The sequence below is a fragment of the Neopsephotus bourkii genome, unplaced genomic scaffold (genome assembly GCF_033783945.1).
Source record: "Neopsephotus bourkii isolate Nb327-2 ecotype Australia unplaced genomic scaffold, CSIRO-AGI_Nbou_v1 NB_1763, whole genome shotgun sequence".
Classification (NCBI taxonomy): Eukaryota; Metazoa; Chordata; class Aves; order Psittaciformes; family Psittacidae; genus Neopsephotus; species Neopsephotus bourkii.
The window spans coordinates 695,798-721,432 of NW_026902237.1; the positions used below are offsets into that span (position 1 = coordinate 695,798).

A 25,635-nucleotide genomic window follows, 5' to 3' on the forward strand; every position below is an offset into this window, starting at 1 on the left:
CAAGTGACCTCCAGCACTTGAGTGCTAGGACTGCTTCTCCTTCCTACATTTTCTTTTTTGGAAGAACAGGGGTATTTCCCTCTAACTGTATATCTTCCACCTTTGCAGGTATCTTCTGAAGTACTTAACAGTTTTTTAATCTCCATGAATGTTTTTTTATGCTGCCAATGGGCTATTCACTCTTACAATAGTTTTATTTTTAAACAGCTGAAAAATGTTACTGTAAAAATCAGTTGTCAACATAATACTCTGTTTTACCAGAGTTAGTAATTGGATTTGGGGATTTCAGTATAAATAGTATACAGACTTAAGAATGGTTTGAAAAACCTAGATAATCCTATACGGTTTGAACAGTCAGTTCTGTCATGAAAAGGTAGAGATTTTTCATCCTTTTCATCCTCTTTCAAAAGGGTATCTTGACTTTTTAAAAGACATTGAGAAAGAAGATGAAAAATCCAACATTTTACATACTAACACACAAATGTGCTGTATTGGTATGTCAAAAGATTTATTCTTGAAGGACTGCTTCACTTTTTCGTTTGAAGAGATATCTCTGCTTTCCCTCCTTTCAAAAGATAAAAGGACATAATATATCCTTTTGTAGACAGGCTTATTCCCAGAGGATCTGCCATCATCTGAAAAAACCTTCAAGATATTAAGCCCACTCCCAGTCATCTGCTGCATCTTCTGAAATTTCTAGATTCACAAATTATTATTATTCTACCTTCTAAAAAGCTTTATTGAAAAAGTTTGCAAACTGAGATTGCTGCTCTGTCACATTTCTTTTGAAAGTGACAATACCAACAGCTTCCACTTTCAGTAGGAAGCACTTGCAAAGGTTGCGGGAGGTGGATGCATTTTCTTTTCAGTCTCTGAGAGAAGTCACCTGGGATGAAGATATGATCTTCTTGAACTGGCTGATAGACTGTCCTGAAATGAATGTTTGTGCAGCTACAGTGAGAGAAAGCTTTTGTACAATAGGAAATTTAAATGTAATTCTGCTTATTATTTAGGAAAAACTGCAAATACTAAAGGCAGAAGGACAAATAAGACTTGTAAAGAAGATGGTTTCCGATACCATATTCAACATTTTAAAAACCTTGTATCTTTAGAAAGGTTTTTTCCAAATCTTTACTCTCAACAGTTTAATTTTTTGTTCTCTCTGAAAAAAGATTGAGTTTCCCATTTTGGAGTCTCAGAAAAAAGAAAAAAATAATAATTTTAATACATACTTTCTACCATTTATTCTGACACTTGCTGGAGAGATTCCAAACAGTAGCTTGATTTAATAAACCAAATGGTCAGTGGTTCTGACCATACAAAATTGCCAATAGCATAGATAAGACAGCCATAAAAGAGAAGTCAAATGAAGTGCTTTGGAATAGACTAATTATGTATGAGAGTCAGGAAGAAACTTGCCTCACACACAGTAAGATAACTGCATTATGCTTTCTTCTAATTCGATAAACCCTAAGTAGAACTGATGACAAGAAATGAGCCAAGATGTGCAACAGTTTCTCCATATGACATTTTCCCCTAACCTATTCTAGTGCTAAATAAGATAGATAAAATAGGGGAATATACAGTAGTCAGACACTCACTTCTAATTTTTTTAAATAAAAGTGACACATCCTGAAAAAACTGAAAGACCCTGAAAAAAATGAAAGCCGCATCTCTATATACCACGTTACTAAAGCCAAACAGCACCCATTTTCATGGAAGATGATACAAAAGTTGAGAATTTTTTCAAAATTGCACTACTTTCCTAATTTAGGAAAATGAGCTTAAAAGAGACATAAATATTTCTGCTCCTCTCTAAAGCTATATTCTCTCAGCAGAATTCTGAGTTTGTGGTCACATCATTTAATCTCAAGATGCAATATACACTTCAGTACTGATTTCAAGTTAAGTTTCTGGTGCAAAGCCTGTAATACACATATGCTACATTCACTTTTTCAGTTATTACAGTGTCCAAATCTATATTTTTTCCGAAGTTTTTTCCCAAAATTTTGAGTCAGAAGATTTTCTGTATGGTAACATTCCTGACGAAGTATCTTTGACTTGAGGCAGTATTTCCATTTTCTGTTCAAAGTATCTTAGGCAGAAGTTCACAGCTGTAGCCTATTTAATAATGGCTGAATCACACTAAAAAACACATTTATCCGACCTTTTACTCTTATCACAACAACTACTAATCTAGGAAAATGTATGTTGTTGGAGGATATTGTTTTCCTCTTCTCTGGACTCAACTGGATCTTCCGGCACTCAATGCTTTGATCATCAACTACCAGTTAAACCAGCACTGAACTTGTCTTCTATTACGGATCCATTTCCATAGACGAGCAAACCTTACACACTAAGACACTGACTTACTATGTTTCTTTCTTCACTGTATTTGTTTCTTGACATTTATATTTTGCCTTTTTGTTTTAGCTATTGTACATTTTTCACTATAATAATGATGTCATCCAGGTCTACATCTTCATACTAAATCTCTGCAAGTCATTTGTTATAATGACATTTTATCTCAAGAAAACACATTAAAACAAAAAATCTCTTAGTTGGCTGCAGATTTATGGTTAATAAAATAATCAACAATTATAATCAAATTATTTCTGCAGAATTTCACTTTATAACCCATGAAATAATGCTATGCTTCATACATTTTCTGGACCCAAATTTATGATTTTTTTTCCTAATAATGATAATGCGATTTTATATAAAGAAGTTCATTTTATGACACAGAATACTGCCAGGGTATGACTGTATATTGGTGGAAGAGAGACAAACGCATTGAAATGTAGACAAATGTTTTCATTATTTTCTAGATTGGCTACTGTAGTTTTCTCAAAGGAGTTTTAACCAACACAGTCTTGCAACTTGAGTCATTGTTACACATAAACTTTCCCAGCACATCACTTCCACCTTTACTCTCTCCAGTAGCTTACAGTACAATACCACATCATATTACCTACAGTCTCCCTCATTTGGATCTTCAGTTTATATTTTAGAAATATTGGTTACATTACCTTGAAGGCACATCACCAAATTGCCAAAAGATGACTATTTAGCATTTTCAAAATACAGATTTGAGGACTGGTATCTATACATTCTACTTGTTTTTATAGCTTTTGCGTTTTGGTAGGAGACTAATTACACACATATCATACAGCTGTGGAATTCATTACAAGCCAAAGCCAAATTTCCCTTTCCTGCTTCTATACTACTGTAGCTCAGGACAGAATTTGTGGAAATAAATAGCTATCAATACTCCGCATATCTCTTTGAAAAGTTAAGTTTCCCATTGACACACAACCATTTACTAGTACAGTAATATACAAACTCTTCCAATAACTATACATACAACCCTGTGAACTAATATGCAACAGTAGTATTTAAATACCTATATACAAGTTATAAAAATCATCAATGTCTATATCTGTCCTAGTTTTGCATGCATGCTAAAGATTCTGCTCAAGTCATGGGTAAATTCTGTATCATGAGATAACTTAATCCATTTAGGAATCTAGCTGATTGTGTATCTCCAACACTATCAACTATTTGATAAGTGGCTTCCTAAATAGTCAAGGTCATTAAAATTTGCTAGAGAATGTAAGCTTTCCTCTAAAAATTTCCTCTTCAGACCAATACCACTTTCAAACTCCCTAGAGGAAAGAAACATCAATCATCCTTGCTGCACTAGGAGATGGTGGTTTGTTACAATTCCAGCAACTCAGACACTGTAAAGTATCTCTTAAAATGCAATTTATTGGAGGTAAAAATATAAAGAAAAAGAAAATGTTATCAATAAACTTATATCCATTCAGATGTTGGGAATCCTGAGCTGTGTGCAACTGAACAGGCCTCCAGCCATGCACAGATCCCACCCATGGAACGTTACTCCATTTTGGTCATCTGAGCTCTTACAGTATTTTCTTACAAGCAGAAAAGCTCTACTCATCACTTATACTGTCAAATAAAAAGAACTTTCACATGGGAACTTGCTGCTGAAATTTTAGATAAAGGCAAGGCCCCACAAGTAGTCCTTGCTGCTACCTACTTGGCACTGTACTGCTTGGTAGAGTAAGGTCCTCTGTTACAATAAGCTGGCTAAGTTTGTATAGTAGCCAAGGGATATGCGCAACACAGGCATGAACATCAAACTACATGTGCAGCACAGCACAGGCCTGCACTTAGGTTAACTGTTACATGGATTTCTACCTCCTTGATGTACAGTGGTCTTCCAGTTAGGATCACTTAACATTTAAGATCACATGTTACATTTCAGTGGGATTTAAATTCTTCTAAGTGAATTGAGTTTACTGATTAAGTTACAGTACTGTAAAAAAAGACAGTTAAATTGCATACCTGTCAGCACCACAGTATGTTCTCCACCACAAGCAACCTTATTAACCTTTTCCACAATTCCCATTACAGGCTGTGGGACTCTATTGCTCTTCAGCTGTTCAGGCATCAATCCCAGTTTCCCATTCTCTGGTTCTCCAAAAGTATACAACTCACCATCTCCTGTGAAAATATAAAACAGAGCAGGGTTTCCAGCATGGACTCAGAAGCAGGGATGCAAAAGACTGCTGCAGATACACATCAGTATGATAGAGAAGTATATGAGCATTAAGGGATAATTGAACATTACTTGTATAATTTCCAAACAGCTGTGCAAAGCAGTCTGCTTTGATGAGACAAGGGGCTAAATTTTAGCCCCATCCAAGATGAGAACCACAATAGCTAGCCTGCAAGCAATCTAGTCTGCTACATAAGTCTGAATTACTATTCAGGACAGCATTGTATATATCCTTCTACCATAGTTAAAACTGGAACGTGTAAAATGTACTTTTATCCTGGGTTCAGCAGTAGCAGTCATTTTTCTCCTTAGTAGCTGGTGCAGTGCTGTGGTTTTGACTCTCAGCCTGAGAACAACATTGATCACACCGATGTTTTTAGTTGCTGCTCAGTACTGTTTACTCTGACCAAGGACTTCGTGAGTCTCATGCTCTGAGAGGGGGGAGGGGAAGCCAGGAGCAAGTAGAGACAGGATAACTTACCCAAACTAGCCAAAGAGGTATTCCATACTACAGCACGTCATGCCCACTATATAAACTGGGGGCAGTTACCTGGAAGGGTTAGATCACTGCTCGGTCGGGCTGGGTATCGATTAGCAGGTGGTGAGTGTTTGTATCCTCTTCCCTTGTTATTCCCTGTATCACTGTTATTATTGGTGGTAGCAGTAGTGATTTGTGTTATACCTTAGTCACTGGACTGTTCTTATCTCAACCTGTGGGAGTTACATTCTGGGAGTGGGGGAAGGAAGCTGTGTGGTTCTGTGTTGCCAGCTCGGCTTAAACCACGGCAGTTCTTCCTGGCACCCAACATGGGGCATGAAGGGTTGACATAATGACATATCTGACTGGAGTGTGTCTAATCATATTTGTGATAAGCATTTATTGTTTTGGATTAATAGTCACTCATCACAATGCTGATTTATTGGCTCTCAAAGTTGTTGCTCTTGATCTCGGAGTTTCATCATGTTGTACCATTGCTCTATTTACAATTTATCTACATTTATCTATATGTTTTACATTTATCTAAATTTCTGATTTTCTGTCCTAAGGGTTCCCCAACTATTCTAATAGGTGAGAATGAGGGTTACATAGACAACATTTCCTTATTCCCAGGAAAGCTTCAATAGCCAAGTGTTTTCCACTCCTGAAAAAGATTATCTGTGGGGTAGTGTCCTCATAGCAAATGGTGGCCCACAATTTGAAGTTGCAATTAATTACCAAAATAATCATCATACACTACTATGTAAGAAAAAATCTGGGGTTTAATCCCAGTTGGATATAAGAAAGCACAAGGACAAATAAAACTCTCCCGTGGAGCTAGTCCAAGATAAAGGAAGGTTTAAACTAGTGTAGGAGCTGCCTGCTAAAGCAAATCCTAAAAGATAGCTACCATTACATAATCAATGTAGTAACAAACCCCAGGCACACACTCCATTATTATTTTTGGAAACATGCAGATTTGTACTTCAGTTTACTTTCAGAAGGATACATTGAGCGTTCACATATTTACTTTTACAGCACTTACAGGCATTACTACCACATGATGCACAAGTATCTGAGAGAATCAAAGACTGAGAACCTAACTTCAATGGCATAATATTTATTTGACAAGCTTATAAGACTTAAGACATTTATCCATTGCCCCAGACAATTTTACATGGTTTCTGTATTTTCCAAGCTCACTTCTGCCTCTCACAATGGCACAGTCTTCAAGTACCATGCCCCTGGCCACTCAGGTTAGCAACTGAACTTATTTTTTCTACTGAGTACCTTAACTGCACAGAGAGGCTATCAGGAAATGACAGTAATACAGTCTTACTATGTCAAGCTTCCTGCAGGGTTTCACAGGGCTTGCGCTATTAAAAGTAGCCACCCACAATCTATTCACAGAACTACCTTCTCTTCAGCAACACAATGAAACAGGATAGCAGCTGTATCTCCCAACTATCATCATCAGAGATGTAACCTCATCCTGCCAGCTCTTTATTCTTTGCTATCATTTTGACATTCTCTTTCCTGCACACAAAAACTATCCCAATAAGAACACTTCCTTTACCTGCACGTATCTGTGCAGAAATACCATTTTTGTATTCTTCGACACTTCTAAGAGGTGCTTGCAGTCATTTCAACCTGTCTGTATTTTTTAAGAAATGGCAAATCACCTCAGCTGCAGAAAATTTCATTTCATTCCTAAACTATGGACTGTGCTTAGGTTTCTCTGTTCAGTTTGATTTTCTTTTTCAATTCTGATCTTTATTCTTACACCTCTGTACAGAAATATTCTGAAAAGGCTGATACTATGCAGTTATTTGCAGCACCACCTATTTTCTGTTCTAAAACCGTAACTCAATGAACAACAAAAAAATCAAGTCTATGTGAGGTTTTCTGTAGCCAAAATATTCTATTGACAAAAGGATATTCTATTTGGGATTCTAAGTGAAGAGAAAGAAAAATAAAATAAAACACAAGAATCCTGCTTTTTCATAAGGTAAATGTTGGTTTAACACCTTGGATCTGCCACATATTTCTAGAAACAAGCTGATAACCCCCCCCCAAACACTTGGGAGTTAACTACTTGTGCAGTTCTCTTTAGAGAGACCAGCACTTGTTTTTAAATAATACTGCACTGCAAATATTCATCCAATCACAATCTAATTAATAGGATTAGAAATCCAAATGGCCAAGCTTCCATTGATTTCCCAAACTAATCAAGTTTATTACATTTTTTCAACTTAATAATCCAGCTAACAAAGAAAAATGTATTTATTAAAGCAATGTTTAAATACATTCTGCATCTCTTTAAAGCAAATAGTAGTCTAAAACCTACAAAAAATTGGTTATCAAGCATAAGAAGAATCCAATCAAACCCAGGTAAATTTTGAGTACAGCATGTGGGCAGCACATCTGTATTTTAAAGACTTGATGTACTGTGTGCAGTACATCTGCATTTTAAGGATGTTCTGTTCACCATGGAACCTGGTTATGTCATTTTCTCCTCCATATGGGTCATATGGGTCTCAGGTGCTGAACTTTCCTAGTTTTCCTAGGCACATTTTCTGTAGCACTAAACTTTAGGACACAAGAGCACACCAACAAAATGGGCAAAAGAATGGGAAACTATCTTGCCCCTCAAAGGCAAATGTGCATACTGCACATGATACAAGATATGAGACCTGACTAGTGGCAGATACAGGCAGCATTCTATGATCCCTTGAATAAATGAAGAGATTAAAATAAAAAAATAAAATTAAAAAAAAATAAAATGTTGGTTCAAGACCAAATTGGTTGACACCATCTCAAACACTGAAATTCTGAGCATGGAAGCATTTGTGAATGGATGATCTTTAAAAATGGCCCTTAAAAATAATGACAAAATACATTAAGAAAGGGAATTCAAAGCTCTGTGAAAAGACATCTTCTTAATGAGAATCTATCTTGATTTTGTCCTTGCTTACAAGGACAGTAACAGTTCAGGCAGGGGGAGCACCAGAATAGGTCTAATATACTCAACTCCTTTCTGGCTCCATGAATCTAATTCTGCTGTAGACATCAGGGCAGCGGTTAGGTACATTGGCTTCTCCTGCTCTCCATCTCTTCCAGTGGACAAATGAGCTATATAGTTTGCCAAGCTTAATGATTTCTGAAAAACTCCTCTGGAGTGAGTGTGGCCAAGACTAGCCAGGTACAGCTCTGTACGTGGACGCAAAATCCTTGCTACATTCTTTCAGCTCTTTCTTTCTCTGTTGCACTGCACTAGCTACTAAGAAGGAAAAAAAGAGCTGTTACAGCTGAACCCAGGAGGAAGACACACCTCTGACATAGCCACCTAAGGTCCCCTGCCTGCAAAAAGAAAGGAAACAGATGCTGGGAAAAAATCCTAAAGAGGGCTGAAAACAATAAACTAAAAACTTCTTTTCAGTGGAATTGAAATGCTAAGTGGAAGAAAAGAATTCAGTGGGAGAATGCTAAGCGAGAAGAAAAGGAGCAATCACCTTTCGAACATGGAGTAACGCTACCAGCTTCCTATTTTGCATATGGAAATGACAAGCCATTGCCTTTGCTTGTGCCTAGTCTAATTTCAGAAGTGTTTTCTATTTAAAATAATTCAGGATATATTCTGATCTTCTACCACTGCTTTTGGCATCAGTGGGGTTCACATGTACATGGTAGAATACAGGTGACTGATATGTTTGGTAGCTGAATTACCATCTGCAAAGAAGGCATTCTAAAAAGCAAAAGTAAGAAAAGTGACAAGTCATCCTTTTGGAACTACCAGATAAGAGACACTGCACTTGGCTTTATAGTAGTTAAACACCTATAGTAGTTAAAAATGCCTACTAAAATATCTTTTTTAAGAAAAAAAAAAAAAAAGCTTGAATCCATGCTTTAACACTTTTTTCTCAATAGTTTCTTATTAATGAATATGCTGCCCTAGAGAGGGCACTCTGTGACCACACTATGTATTCTAGTACCCTCATTAGCTACCTTTCAGTTTCAACCCAGAAATGTCTGTAACCATAACAGTTTGCTTAGCCAGTATACAGCCTCTGTCAAACATAAATATATTAAGAAAGGGAACCATATGGTGCCACGATAATCAGTCCAGCCTGACAACATGTATCAAATCCTACATCCTGCCACTGTTTTTTATTCTTAAAGATAGTGAGAGTTGAGCTTGTTCATCCCAGAGAAGAGAAAACCCCAAGGGACACCTTAGGGCCACCTTCCAGTACCTAAAGGGGGCTTCCAAGAAAGCTGAAGAGGGACTTTTTACAAGGACATAGGGGAATGGCTTTAAACTGAGAAAGGGTAGATTTAGATTAGTTATTAGGAAGAAATTTTTCACTGTGAGGGTGCTGAGGCACTGGCACAGGTTGCCCAGAGAAGCTGTGGCTGCCCCATCCCTGGCAGTGTTCTAGGCCAGGTTGGATGGGGCTTTGAGCAACCTGGTCTCGTGGGAGGTGCTCCTCCCCGTGGCAGGGGGGGTTGGAACTAGATGAACTTTAAGGTCCCTTCCAAATCAAACCATACAGAAATACAGAATCACTTTATTTTCCAGATATTTCCTCCAAATTTTCTACTAAAAATAATGCTAATCACTCTAAATTCTAGTATTTTGCTATATGTAGTATTTGCCATATCTTACATCTTGCTATATCTAGCAAAACAAAACAATACCATAAAAATACATGGAAAATTACTAGTGCCAGGAAAACTTTTAAACATACTTCAAGGAATAATTCAGCAACTTATGGCAATTTGGAGGAAAAAACCCTATCCATGTAATATGAATATTCTGATACTTCACAGTTACCTAGTTTGCTATGTTCTACCACCCCAACAAGAAGAGACAGAATACTAAGAATGTGAAACATTATTCTGAGTCAGTCTAGCAAGTCCTACAGGCAAGTGTTTTCCATAAGTGAAAAAGGAATCCTAATAATTCTAAGAGAATCACCTTTTTTAAATAAAAATCTTCTAACAGCATAGTGCCTTGACTTCCTTCCTAACTAGGCTGTAAGGACATTAAGGTAACTATATTTGTTCTTAAACATACTGCAGAACTTCAAAATTCATCATTTAACGATTAACTTCACAGCTAAAATAATGTTTAACTACAGTACATGTATATTAAATGCACAAGATTTGTTCTTAAACGCTGTCTGGATATACACTGACACGAGTGCAACAGAAGATCAATTCAGTAAAAGTACCTGGATGTCCAGCACTAAATTGCTATGGCAGTTCTATATAGTATGTTTCTATGGTAATTTCTATGGTATCAGTCAAATAAAACTGTCAGCAAGGGCCCAAAGGAAAATAATAAATAAAAAAATATCCTTTCCCCCCAAAGAGGCCATCTGTGTGTCAGTAATGTCAGCAAGATAGACTGAAGCCAATTCTGTGCAGGATTTGCAGATACTAAAGCTGAAAATCAAGGTTTTCCATCCCACACCTAGGCTTGTTTAAACAGTAACAGTTCAACAAGTCACCATTTTCACAGGTGATAACCACTTCATCTTCCTATTAATATCTTAAGAGGCTCCACTTTTCTTTCCCAGCGGCTACTCTAATCCTTTTTTCTCATCCCTTTCCATTAAAGGTTTCTACTTCCTTAAAGCACTTGGCACACACCATTCTCTCCTTCCTCTTAAGACACTTGTCCTCAACCTTTCTTCTAATGACAGCTTTTGTCACATCCTACTGCAGTCTCATCAGAGCTTTGGCTTTTGGATCTAGAGCAAAAATACAAACCTTCTTACTATATCACTGAAGTAAGGATATCCCCCACTTTTGTCCCACATTTATTTCAAATTCAGGAAGTTGCAGATTTCATAATAGCTCCTGATCAAACAAAGGCACCTCATTCATTTACTGTAATAAAACATCTGCAACAAAAGTTGCACACTCCTAGCATAACAATATTTGTCCACCATAGGAAGTTCTCATTCTGTTAACAGCATATTCTCGAAGAGGTATATAGGTATCATGTGGAAAAATAACATTTCTCAAGTAACCTGAGAAAAGTACCTGATGGAACAGTTCCTGCGTAACCGTTAAAAGCTTTACAATCAAAACTACTGGTACTTTAAAATCTTTAATTACTCTGAGGGGACTAAACTGTAAAGCTTAATAATATAAATCTATAAAATTCATGGCTGCTCATATGTAATACCACCAATAGTGGCTAATAAATTCACCCATAAATGCATTATTAAAAAATTAGTGGCATTATCACTTTTGAAACCAAGAGAGACGGGAAGAGAGAGGTGGAAAGCAATGAAAAGATATGTTGGTTTGGGCATACCAGTTTATTGTCACATGTGCCTCTCCTCAGATTGTACACTGCCTGTTTAACTGACTTAAAAACTTAAAATTTAAGACATAACATCAAACTTTGACAATAATCTTCAACTGCTAGCAAATAAGATCAATTTTTCCTCAAAGCATAGTAAGTGCATTCAATATTTACATTTCTAGAGAAAATGAAAACGATTATTTGATCATGACAGAAGAAAGAATCTCAAAAAAAGATGGACTATTGAAACCACAGCATTAATCCATATTTGCTATAACCTTCACAAAAATAAATTGTGGTAAGATAGCTATTCTTTTTCATATACTTTCATACAGTGATGTGCAAATGCAGAAAATTAACTGCATTTTCTTTCTCACAGTACTGTTAATTCAAAAATAACTACAGAATCATAAAATTGGGTTTGAAAGAACCTTAATATCATCTAATTTCAACCCCCATAATAATAAACAAATATAGAATAAAAAATAATAAATATATAATATATTACATACAAGTTACTAAATAAATCAATGAGGACCACATTTTAGAGAACCTGTCTGTGATACAAAACTATATAGATGACTTTCTGCCACATTGCACTGTTAAACAACTATGGTGCGTATAGTTTCAAAAGTACAGAATGCTTAATTAGCTACCTTTACAAAGACAACAATTCAAGAACCACTGACTTCTCTCCACTACCCACTATTCCCATTCTCTTACCTGTTATCAAGGCAGAGTGATAATATCCACAGGATACAGAGGAAACAGGTTTTCCAACATCCACTTGACATGGGATGCTGACACAGGCTTCATCAGCCAAGCCAATCTGACCTTCTGAGTTGTCACCCCACACAAAAAGCTGCCCATCCTCTAAAATGAAGAGACAGATAGTTAACAGATTTTAAACCCAAATTAATAAAGAGTTAATATACCCATTTAAGAACATTTCATAAACATGGTATTAGCATGATCATTCTAAATGTTATGTCCTAAGGGACATAAATGGTATTTAGCACAAGGCGACAAAACAGTCTGAAGTAAGAGGGTATCTGTTAAGCTTTTCAAAACTGACACAGAACACGTAGTCATCATGGGTGTTAGATCACAAACAGCAACAGGAAAAGCACTATGCAAAAATATCCTTTCAAAAACAGGAAGACTGAATGTATAAAACAACTAAGTTGCCAGAGGTCAGTATGAAAATACTACGGTGAACTTAAGATATTATTTCTAGTAGCAAGTCACCACTTTCTCACTGTTCCAGGTTTATTAAGATCAGCTTTTGACACAAAGACTTATGGCAGCAGTTATTATTGGTGGGAAATTGTGAATTAAAAAATGTACCATCTACAGTGCTACTGAGATGCTGTTGGGAACTAAAATAATTTAAAGTTGATTCACAGATCTCTGAAGAATGTTAGCAATTGTCACAAAAAATTACTAACCAAACAAGCAGGCTAGTGTGTCTCTCATACATTCTTATGCTGTCACATTCTGAAATAACAGCCTCAGTAACTCATCCTAAATATGGGCAGAAGAGCTGCTTTATACTAAAGCTTGAGAAATTATATTGTAGGGTAACAAAGGACCACTCATCCAATCATTAAAAGTATTCTGTGTGGACTTCAACTGTCACAATTGTATAATTTTGCCACCAGTGAAACAGGCCATAGGTTAAGCCTCTTGGAATTAGTAAAGACACAGCTGTGTAGCCTGTACCAGCAGATCAAAATAGTCACTTTAAGAACTGGAATTAGAGACGCTTAGCTTTCATAAGATTCATCTTTGTAGCTGTCTTCCCTGGAAATTAACTAAAGATTTTTGTTATTTTGAGCACTAAAGTAGCATGGGTTGAGCATCCACTGCAGGCTGCTGCTCATGGAAAAGGTGTACTTTCACAAAAACTGTAGGAAGTTAATGAGACTGCCATCCCTTTCCTGACTGTGTTGAAATAAGCAATTTGCTATCAAAAAATGACTATAGTTAATAGGGAAAGAAGTCAGGGAGGCATAGAAAATACAACCACATATGCAGAAAGAATGCTGGAATGGACGTTATCCTGGAACACCGGGCCGGACACATATAAATAGATGTTATTAGTGGTTGCTCTTACCAGTTACTGCTGCTGAGGTGTATGATCCAGCTGCTAGCTGTTTGATCTTGTGCTGGTTGGTAAAAAAACTAATTAAATGAAATGTGGTCCTTTCCTCTGTGTCACCTAATCCCAACTGACCTTCACTGTTACCTCCAGCAGCATACATGTTTCCTTTTTCTGCATACAGAAAAGCACATGTAATACACAGAATGAAGACATTCTCATCAGTGGTAAAAAGACAGAGAAACTAGAGTAAGTCATTTAAAAAGATACTACAGAATAGTTGGGGTCTACTGACCTGAAACATTCTCAAGTTGACATTAGCAATTTCTGTTCTAGCTAGCAAAGAGGCTTTCCTGAACACACTTGGATCACAGCTTTCTACCAGCCATATACATGCATCTCTCTCCATTCTGGAGACTGACCTAAAAAGTAAATATAATCTGAAGCTCTGCAAGAGCTCTGAAAAAATGCTTACTAGAAGCCCTGACAGCCAGAAGCAGCTCCATCCCCAAATAATGCATATTTTAAGACACAGCAGGAGGAAAATTGTGAGTGATGTCACAGGCAAGATAACTGAAGTCATAGCAGTACGTAAATTAAACAGATGCATAAATTGATATCTTTGAGTACTATGAATGAAGAATATTATTGCTTAGGTTTTTATTAGAAATACATTACTTGTTTTAATACTGAAATCATTTTTAATTAACTAGGTCTTTCTTTTGTTTTAGAATCTTAAAATTTAAATTAAAGGTGATGATTGATATCTTTAATTTATACTTTTAATTTTATTATGTTTCACATCTAAAGTGTTCATCTACGATGAAAACGATAAGGCACATCAATAACCCAAATCCAAACACAAATGTGATAAGCAACTGACATACAATGTATAAATGGTCCTTGCTATATAAATGGCCACAAATTATCTAGCCAGCGTGTACATGAAAAGTGACAAATATTTACCCTCTGCAGTCTTGCACACTCAACTGTTATTAAAATGTTTGTTTTATTATAATAGTCTTATTTAGAGTGCTCAAGGTCTCCACATATACAAACCTCCCAATAATCAAACAATCCTCTTCATAACATTATTGCAAGCTAAATGATCAAAACCACAAAGCTGGCTATTCCATTACATAAATTTTAGAAGCATGACAAAAATTTGCATCCATTCTCTGTATACTGTCTCTAAAAAATTACCTTTTAGTTTAAATTTAGTCTGTTTATTTGTAGATTAATAAATCAACATGTCACTGAAATAGCAAACTACCTTGTCTAATCAAAATGCAACAAAACATGAAGTTGAAAACATTCAGTTCTACTGTATTTACTTAAATATATTCACACTAATAAAAATAAATTACTTGTCAAAGATAAATTTGAGTACAGACACATAAAAAGTATTAATATACTTTCACAGAGCTTAAATTAAGTATTGGTAATTGCTAACCACACCTCAAAGGCCAGCAAGGCATTTTTTTCACCTGTCTATTGCTAGCAAATTCCTATACAATATCATTTTATAATCTCAGACTAAATCAAACATTCAAAGAACTGGATACCAAAACACCAAGTTTTAACAGTCACATTTTAATTTCTTTTACTTCCCCAACAATCATGGAGTTCCTAATATAATTCTGCATGAAAGCAAAGGAAGAAATCTATCTTAAATCTATCTTTAATATGTATATAATATAGGTTACATACCTGTGTAAACTAAAGTGTGGTTTCTTCCACAAACAGCAAGTTTTGTTTTTTCTGGTTTTAATGCTACGAATTAAAGTCAAAAAGGGAGGGAGAAGTTATAAACAAGCTGATAGTTGGTTCAACACAAAGTTTCTACTCTCTAGAAGGAGGTGGGATTTTTTTCATATTTTTAACAACAGAATGATTACAAGATTCATTGCCCATCTGAATGTAGCATATGATTTATTAAACCAGGCTTCCCCCAAGACAAGAAAACAGACACAGACTTTAGAAACTTATAGCAGACACTCAGGTTAAACTTGATGATGGCTACTTCATCCCAGTGACTCATTCCCCAGAATTTACCATTTGTGGGATATGCCTCAAAGAACATGTCAAGTTGCAGGACAAAATGCATCATCAAAGCTGTCTTCAGTTTCCGTTAAGAGTACTATACTTAACTTTCTCTTACACTTTTCCCACTATCTTAAATCTTTAAAATCATACCATTCTTTCGTCTTACCATCCCTTTGTTATGCACAGCTACCTTTTTTTGCTAGATTTATGTTCTGCACTGCCCTCCTATTGATCAGTAAACTCAATTGCTAAAGACAGTCCTATCTGGATTAGTGCCTAAAATTTTTGGACGTATTGTACTGTCTCAATTTCAGCTCAGTGACCATTCACCCACTGCATGTGCTTCTTTGGAGTCTGGTCACTGTGAAAGACTGGGAATGTATGTGAGAAGAATCAAAAGCTATTTTGGTGAGAAAGACAGAATACAAAGGTGCCTTTTCTCCCATGGCAAGTGTACTCCAGCAGCTCCTCAGAAACAGAAAAATCTCACCAACTTTTTCTCTCCCCAATTACTGATTGCTGCCAACAGTTTATCTTCTCTCAGCTATGTCCATGTGCCCTATACAATGCTTTTAAAACAGCATTACTTTCACATAATATATCTGTTTTTCCAATATACGAGTCCATGACAAAGCCAACAACCATCAGCCCTTTCCCATCCCTTTTTCAGCCCTCCTAAACAACTTTCATCATCTCCACAGCATTAGATCATTAGATTATAAGTCTCTTCTATCAAATAAATCTATCTACTTAAACATGAACTCTCTCTGGTCTACCACACAGACCAAACAAAAATTGCCCAAATGCAGGTTTCTGTCTATCCCATCCAATACCTACCACTACCACCAGGCTGGAACCATAGCACTTCCATCTTAATTTTCTGCTTCCTATCCCAAAACTCTGCCTCCAACTTCAGAGATGATCCTAATCTGCTCTTGAGAAGCCTGTGTTCCCTAACCTTCCCACTTAGGCTAATCAACTGTATTTGATGAGCCATGCTATATTTATAATGTTGCTTGTCATTTTTCATAATAAATTTCATTAATATCTAGTCAAGTCACAAAAGATACTTTCTCCAAAACATGCAGGCACAACCATTTGTCCCCAGGCAGAAACTGAATTGTGTCCTTGCAACCGCATTCCCAAAGCCAAAGGTGATGGCTGAAAGCTGGCAAGAAAAGTTTCAGGTCTTTTTCCTGCTGCCTACTGACACAAGAAAAATACCACCCCTTGTGACTTTTTTTCAATGGATGCCAGTTCTGGTTTGAATTGCTGTCACCTTCTCTTTGTCTTTTATTCTCCATTGCAATTTGAAAGTAAAAACAAAGGTTGACGCCCAATCCATTTAAGCCAAAGTAAGAACCCATCTCTCACATGGCTGACAGAAGATGTGAACCTGAGAGTAACTGCATTCTATAGCTGAAGTAAAATAGAGAGAGAAGCAGATAAAGGACAGTAGAATAAACTAAATCAGGAAGAAAAGAATCTGAAGAAGAAGGGTAATTTGTTTTTAACAATGAGATGACAGATCAATCTGCTGGCAGAAAAGATGATGATAAACATTCGGCAGTGAAAGAAATGCGTTAATACGATAGATATGATTTGACAGAAGTAAGGGGATAGAGAAAAAAGTACTGACTTAGTTTTGTTTGAAAAGATAAAACCATCTAGGAAATATGAATAAGATAACAGTACAATGAGAACATATTTTACACCACATGAAAGAATATGGGCACTTATTTTACTGCTTCATACAAATATATTAACTTTTATGCCCTCTTGGGTGCTTCTTATACTTGCTACAAATGCAGCAATACTTCCAGAAAGTTCCTTATAGATTTTTTTTTTCATTTGTAAGGGTAATAAGGCAAAAGTGATACCAAGGTTATACAATGCTGTTGGAACTCTGATTTCTAACATATAGACAACAGTGAAGAGATCAGTGTTGATTAATGTTGTCACAGTCATAACACAGATGTGGTTTGTTAGAAGACAGGTATGACACAAAATGAGAGCCCTCAAAAAAAAAAAAAATGAATTCTATCTGTCTGAAGTAATCTTCAGATGAAAAAAGGTCCCAGAATCTGGAACTGATGGAAAATCATTCAGGGATCCCTTAAAGCTACCTTTATGAGCTTGTGCAGTAATATGCTACACGTAATGAATAAAGAAGGCAGAATCAGTTATTTTGGAACTGCATCTTACGAGGTACCTTTTCACAAGGGTCTTCTTTCAAAAAGACAAAAAGAAAATAAAAATATTTGAAAAATTAAACAAACCTTTAACGCATGTTGGTTTGCTGACAGTGTTCTTTGATCCTAGTCCTAATTGTCCCCAGTTGTTACTGCCAAACATGTAGAGTTTACCATTCCCTGAAAAAAAAAGAAAAAAGCACAGTCAGAATCCATACAAATATCTGAATACCTCGCTCAAGACCAGATGGGCATCCACACACTATGCTATATATTACTTCTTTTTTAAATTCAGGTTAAAGATTAGTATTCAGTAGTTAACGTCCTTGTGATTTTTCAGTATGAAAGTAGTAATTGCATTGTTTAAGCAAGAAATCCCCAGCCAGAAAAAGGGACAAAAAGCAGAGCAAACATTCTCTTCTTCAAACTGCACCACAGATAAAGTGCTCTTCAGAAAATAAAACGCTGTACATTTGGTCACACCCTGCGGATCAGAAATCACAGTATCTACAGGCCTACTTATAAAATAACAGCACATTTAACTTAGCACCCACATCTTCTTTCCCAAAGACAGGAATGAATAACAAAGCCATATTATTAATACAAACATGAATTTGTAATATTCAGCTTATTTTGCTGAGTGTGGGCTATTTCTTTTACTGTTAAATGACTTCTCTCAAAATGATTTACAAATTTGCACCTCTACAGAACACAGTTTCTGATAAATTTTCAACTGTGTTCACAAATCGTACTAATTTGTTACTCTGCATAAAAAGAAGGAATACATAAAACCACCATGCAGTCAGGGAATTTTGAAAACCTAAATGCAAACACTAGATTACAAATCTTCAGCAGGATCAATGCTAGAAGCCTGTTTCAATAAACTGTCATAATTCCAAATAACCAGTGGTTAACAGGAAGGTAGATGAACAGATGAAACTTCTATCATCAGGCATACAAATTAGATAGACAAAACTGACCACTGACAATACCCTCAAATTATTTTCATTTCATTTTTTAAACTACTACCTTTTGTAAAGCTGAAGTTCACACCCAAAGATAAAACCCTTGCTCCAACAGAAATCTTTGCAAAATGAAACTGATTTGTCAAAAGACAAACAAACAAACAAAATCCCCAATACTTTTACCACTGCTAAAAGGAGTTTGTTTTCTTTTGATGAAGGTCTGCAGAGCTTTGTGAGCTCGACTCCATTACAAGGCTGACACATAAATAAACTTTGTCACCCTAGCTATCAATAAGTACCACATGATCACAAGGCGTAACAGCAACTCCACATAACATCAAAATACTATGGTTATTAGTACTTCAGTAGTGTAGGCTCCCAGTGAAAACTCCCAGCAAATGTGAGTTGCAGAAACTTTGAAATATGATATTGAAATGTTTAAAATATAACAAAAATATTTCTTCTGTTTAAAAAAATCCTTTTATTTTCTTAATTATATCCATTTTGTTAAAAAAAAAACATCACCACCAACAACAAAAACAACCAAACCAACAAAACAAAAGACCCCAACAAAAGCACAGACCAGCACCAACTAACAATCACTTATATCTAAAGTCCCAATGAAATTTTTAGATTTGTCAGTTTTTGGAACATGTTGCTATGTGTCAATACTATGTCTCTCCAAAAAGGTCAGAAGGGAAGAAAGTATGAGGTCAAGTCTACACTCCCAGGGTTTTACTATTTTGATAATGCAATCATGTCAAAACACATGCAGAGCTGTCTGTCACTGACAGCAAAACACGCCTTCACAGAAAGAATTTTTGTTAGCAAATGGCATTCTATACTGGTGTATGGTTTCTTGTATCCTTGGTTTATACTGTTTAACTGCCTTTATAAAACAATAGTACTCCTGTAGGAATATGGTGCCAAGCTGCTGTAACTCAAGCATATTCTATTTTATCCATTCAAAATTCTAACAAGTCATGCCTTCTATCCTATAACCTGTTGTTTTTTCCACTAGTTTAAATTCTCAGACAGTGCATGCTGAGGATTTCAGCTGGTATTTCCCAGCTACTGAATGAATGCCTTTAGTAGTGCTTCATAAACCAGGGGAGCATGACAGATGGGGATTCCATGTATCACAGTAGGGTATGATAATAGCAGGCAGCCAAGTATTCCTACTACCCATGTTTAAAGGTACGTTCTACAGATTCCCCCACCCTGCTTTCTAAATAATATTAGAGTTGAAGGGAAATAAAAGGGGAGACAGTATACAGACTTTGAGCACTTAGTACAAGATTCTATTGAAAAGCTGTATCTAAAGAAAATGTAAGAGGTAACATTTTGGACAGAGTATAAATACCAGGCACCATAATTTATTTATTTATGCTATTTTCTCAATAAACTATGTTAACATTTCATTTAAAATTCATATACAATTCAAATACATTTCATTAAAACAAGACTGACATCACATTTGTTAGGCAAGTTGTGATATTCTCAAAATAAAAGCTCTATTGAGCAATAAAAAGTCACACCTAGGACATCTAGAATCACAGAAACAAAAACAGTGCAGTATGTTGCTTGCTCCTACACATATCAAAGATGAACACAAATGTGTATTAATCTTTCTCATTCTCCCCTCACAGTTGATGTAAAAGATGCTCTGATGGCCGGTTGGTAAGCAGAAAGAATAGAAGGAAACTGCTGTCCAAAGACCTGGAAAGGTTCCAATGTCTCTTTGGTGTAAATTGTTGAAAATTTAATGCCTTACAAAATGTGAAATTATAAGCATACTATCTTGTTGTGCACCTCTTTTCATTCCTCCTTTAATACTTTATACTTGTTTCTTTCCTTCTACCGTCTTGCACTGGGGCCTCATTCTCTCCAGAGCTCTGAGTCCAGAAAATGTCTTCTGTCATTGCCATTTTCCCCCTTTTGAGTAGGATTAGTCTCTCTGATCAAATGTGGGTAAGCTGCCTAGGATATTCTAATCAAGAAAAGAAAATTAATAGAAAGGTATTGGGAGTAGATTCTTAAAAATATGTGCAACATCACTTATTTCACACCAACTCTCAATGAATAAATTGCTTTCCAAAGCTTTGAGTTACAGAAGATGCAGGAAGTGGACTGTTAGTATTCTTGGGCCAAAAAACATAGAAATGGGGGAAGAAACATTATCATAAATTCCAGGTGATGTTGGAAGATATACTGCTCGTGACTGTGTTAAAGAACTAAAGAAGACAACTGCTTAAAAAAATTCCTGCTTGAACATTCTGATGAAGATTGTGCTAATGGTAGAGAGCAGATAAATAAGAAAACACAAATTTCAATCCTAAACACCAAAATTGAAGAAGGAAGTGGTTTTCCAACTAACTCAGCAAGCCAACTCTAAGTCAGCAAGTAACTCAGTGGTCTTTTCTATGCCAACATACAGCCACAGTATGTAAACAGAATTTTGAACTCCTAAGTCCTGACCTAGAAAGCCATAGTGTTTTATATTTACTCTACACTTTTATTTCTAAAAGTCATATGGGAATATTGGTGCTGGGTAAAATGAAAGAAGTATTTGAAAAATTATGAATATTTTGTTTAAATGCTGAATATTAGTTCCTGTATATTATCTTTATTTGAATTCAGTCAAAATTCAGTGCTAGATCTATCTGTTTTTCCTACCCAAACTGGCTCTAATAACATTTTGTACCCGTTTGAGTGATCGTTTTACTTATGATCATTGAGACATGTTAGTGCAAATCTGGTGTTTTTCTATTAGATTGAATCTGCCTTGTATTTCCATGGTTCTCTACATATGTAGATCCCACTATCTCTGGAAAAAAAAAAAAAGGAAGGGGGGAATTTTGTGACCTGCAAATAAAGACTGAAAATATAATGAAGCATGCATTAACACACACCTGCTTCAGATAATTTTCCTTCCTCAGTAATGCTTGTCTTTTATCTCTTGCATGTCAGGTTCAGCTGGATTTCAAGAAGCTCCGGGTTTCCCGCAAGGTCTGTACCCTTCTCAGTAAACTCATTACTGGCATGCACTTCTGAAACTTATTCCAGGCATTACTGCAGTCCAATGTCATTCACCAAGGACTGTAATCCCACTGTATCATCCAACTCCATCTAACAGCAGAAATGCGAGGGGCACACGGGCATGGACGGGTGTGAAGAACAAATGAGGGATAAAGATTTTCTATTTTCCTTCTTCACTTTTTTGTATGACTTCTGCAGTTTCTCCACCTTCGCTCATCATTGATCAGTATTTTACCCTCAAATTTGCCTCTACTTTGCAATGCCCCAGAAAATCTTTCCGTACCGAGAAAATTTTGTACTCATGCTTCTACAGTTCCTTCTACTCAAAAGCTTCGAGAAAATAAAGATCTGATAACCTAGAAGTTTCCCTGGTGACATATGTGCACACTACCTCAGCAAAGGCCAGCTAGAGATATTTTTGAAACATGCTGCATATATTAAAATAACAGGGACAAAGGAAGACAGAGAAATGGTGCTGAATGCAAACCTATGCAAGTTGACTTCTTAAAAAGCTTTATGTAAGTGGCCAAAATTACAATGACATGGGGATCAGGGGCTTGTGGCTGATCAGGGTAACAGTGCTGGCACAGGCACATGCGGGGGAAACTCAAGAGGCGGTTTAGATTGTCTAGTCTAAACTGAGAATTATAGCAGTGTTATTTCAAATTGGGTGCGAGCATATGAAAGGATATATAAAAAACAAATCAAAATGAAAATTTCACAGTGCTCCAGGTTACATTATAATTAATTTTATGCAACAGGCAGTTTACTAGAACTGGTTCAAACCAAGAAAAATGTAGTTTTGTTCAAAATAAACTATTCATGGATAATTCATCTTCTATGAAGTTAGGCTTGAAAAATTAATTGTACCATTTCACCTCAAGATGTTCTGCAGATCCTGAAATCTGTACTCTTTTTTAACCATGCCTGAAATAGTTCATTCTAAAAATCCAGCATCTTCAACTTTGCTTGGGAACTTAGCAAGAAAGCCTTAAGAAATTATTTAATGAGTAGCGACCAGTTGGACATTGATGAGGAATAAATAGATTTCAATAAAATACTCCTGAAAATATCCATACACATTTTATAAGAAATCTTATCTGTTAGCAGTTGATTGTCAGTACAGTCAACACACATTTCATCAACAAATAGTATTTTTCTTCCGCATAAAATAAACTTAACAAATTCTTCAATTAGTATTCACAATTTCAAAGAAATAAAAAAAACATTAATACTGCTCCCTGTATTGCATCTGAGTTTCTCTGAATGCTTTTGCAGTTTATTTCGATTTTAGTAGATTTTCTGAAGTTGGTTTTTTTTTTAAGTTGCTCTTTCAAGGGTTATTTTCAGTTGACAGTTAATAATATCCATTTCAGAAATACGACAGTATCTATTGTTTCAGGTAGATTCCTAGTGAACTTGTTGACTGTGTTCAACAGATACTGTTTACTACCACAATACAAACCTTTATATTTATGATTGCCTACTAACCACTCTCAGATTCACAAGAAACATTCAAACTGAACAAAGTCATGCTTACTTTAAATGCTGTGAGATACACTCCGTTACTACAGCTTCCCTCATGACAGGTCTTGGGCATGTCTTGTGAAAACCTACAGTGATCTCAATCTAACTTCAAAAGCATTCAACAGTTCCCACAGAGAAGTCCTTTCTCCTCTCAACAATCTCATTTGATATATTACTTCATGATTTAAAGAAGAATCATAACTTTCCAAGCTGTAGAAATATATAACCTTTGATCATACACTCCGTTTCCAATACTGACCTGTAACAATAGCGGTATGTTCATCTCCACATGATATAAGTACAGGCTTGTCATTTTTGAACCAGAACTTGCTGGGAATATCTTCTGCAAATCTGCTTTTTCCAAATGTGAAAACAGCACCTGATTCTAAACCACAAAAATATAACGTCAATTTTAGTGAAAACAAATTTTGCCTCATACATTTTGAAATAACTTTCTATTAATTCAATTTAATTAATTTTAGTTTCCTATTTTTTTATTTCTACAGAATGTCCTGGGTTCAGCAGTAGCAGTCATTTTTCTCCTCCTTAGTAGCTGGTGCAGTGCTGTGTTTTTGTCTTTCAGCCTGGGAACAGCGCTGGTAACACCGACATTTTTAGTTGCTGCTCGGTAATGTTTACTCTGACCAAGGACTTTGTGAGTCTCATGCTCTGCCAGGGAGGAGGGGAAGCCAGGAGGAGCAGAGACAGGGCACCTGACCCAAACTGACCAAAGAAGTATTCCATACCACAGCACTTCATGCCCACTATATAAACTGGGGGCAGTGACCCAGAAGGGACAGATCACAGGTTGGGTTGGGCTGGGTATCAGTTGGCGGGTGGTGAGTGGCTGTATTCTCTCCCCTTGTTATTTCCCTTATCATTATTATTATTGGTGGTAGCAGCAGTGATTTGTGTTACACCTTAGTTACTGGACTGCTCTTATCTCAACCCATGGGAGTTACATTCTTTCAATTTTCCTCCCCCTCCATCCGGAAGCCGGGGGAGGAAGAAGGTGAGGGAAGTGAGCGAGCATCTGCGTGGTTCTGAGTTACTGTCAGGACTTAAACCACAACACAAAAAAAAATCTGAAGTGTTTTATTCTATTCCGTTTTATCAAGACTACTTCATTTTCAGGCTCACCTTTTAGTCCTTCTGATACTTCCTAGTCTTCATAAATTTCCTAATAGAATAGATATTGTTGCTGGTATATTGTGTTCTGAGGACACAATAATTTAACATTCACTCATGCACTTTATCACTACCCTCTAAGAATAAAGGAAAGGAAAGAGGATAACTGCCCCCAGAGAGTAAAATAAAACTCTCATCCTGAAAGCTGGTCAAGGCAAGGAGTTCTCACATTTATACTTGAATTCATACAGGTTTTCCAGATTGGAGGGGAAAGAGAGGGAGAAAGACAGACACACACACACTGTAAAGATGTGACAGGCTCCGAACTGATCACTCTTCATCATCCACCTGAAGAGACACATTTGCTCTAAAAATGGCCCCCTAAAATCAAAACTCTCTGCCTTCAAAACATGGGTTGGCACAACTGCCTTTGATCATAAGACCATGATTTAAAACATCCAAACAAAGCCACCCCAAAATAAAGTCCACACAGCTCTTTTGCCCTCCCAAATTGCCTAGTTTTCTCAGTGTCAGCGATGTTGTTTCAAAACACAGAACGTTAAATATTCATTCACCTTTTGGTCAATCATGTTGCTCAACACAGAAAGTATTAATTCTAGATGAAAATGAATGAATTTATAAGTTAAATAACTTGCTCAAAACCAGGTAGAAAATGAGGCAAAGCCCAATTAGACCTCCTACTTTAAAATGTCAAACCTTGTGCTTCAAGCATAGAACAGTTTTTAGGAAAATAAAACAAAAAACCCAAACCTTTTCCTTGTAGACTTTTTGTTAACGGGAAGTTATGTTAACACAAATATGCACAGTAACACTAGACTGCTTATATGAAATCTTGTAACATACATATCTCATCAATAGTGTGCATACCAGCTTCAAGAAAGCCCTCAAGAGAGAGAAACTGTAAATTTGATGCTTACTTTGAAATGAATTTTTAATGCAAAAGCTTAACATATTTGCAAGTAAGATAGTATTTTATGTATCAGGTTCAGCAGACGTATAAAATTGTGTTTAGTACCTCTCTAGATACACTAGATTTCAGAGCACTCACGCCAAAGCAGAGCTCTCTGGTCAATTTATGTTTCTTTCAAAACTAGCATGAAAGTATTTATGTGCTATTAGTTTTAGTGTATACAAAGAGCAGACAACTTAATTCACAAACATGCTCCATCTCTCATTCATTTCATAACTGAAGCCTAAGCAGTCAGTTGGGAAATTAAATCATACCAGTTCATAAAAT

General features: G+C 36.2%; 1 protein-coding gene across 1 annotated transcript in view; it reads right to left on the reverse strand.

Moving 5' to 3' along the window:
• The window catches only part of RPGR (retinitis pigmentosa GTPase regulator), a 42,284-nt gene that overhangs the window by 15,997 nt on the left and 652 nt on the right, over positions 1-25,635 (reverse strand). Inside the window, exons 2-7 of the mRNA XM_061378059.1 lie at positions 23,509-23,634; positions 17,806-17,898; positions 15,191-15,253; positions 13,496-13,654; positions 12,103-12,252; positions 4,369-4,527 (exon numbers count right to left, since the gene is read on the reverse strand). Of these exons, the coding sequence (XP_061234043.1) occupies positions 4,369-4,527; positions 12,103-12,252; positions 13,496-13,654; positions 15,191-15,253; positions 17,806-17,898; positions 23,509-23,634 (750 nt within the window). The remainder of the gene's footprint in view (positions 1-4,368; positions 4,528-12,102; positions 12,253-13,495; positions 13,655-15,190; positions 15,254-17,805; positions 17,899-23,508; positions 23,635-25,635) is intronic.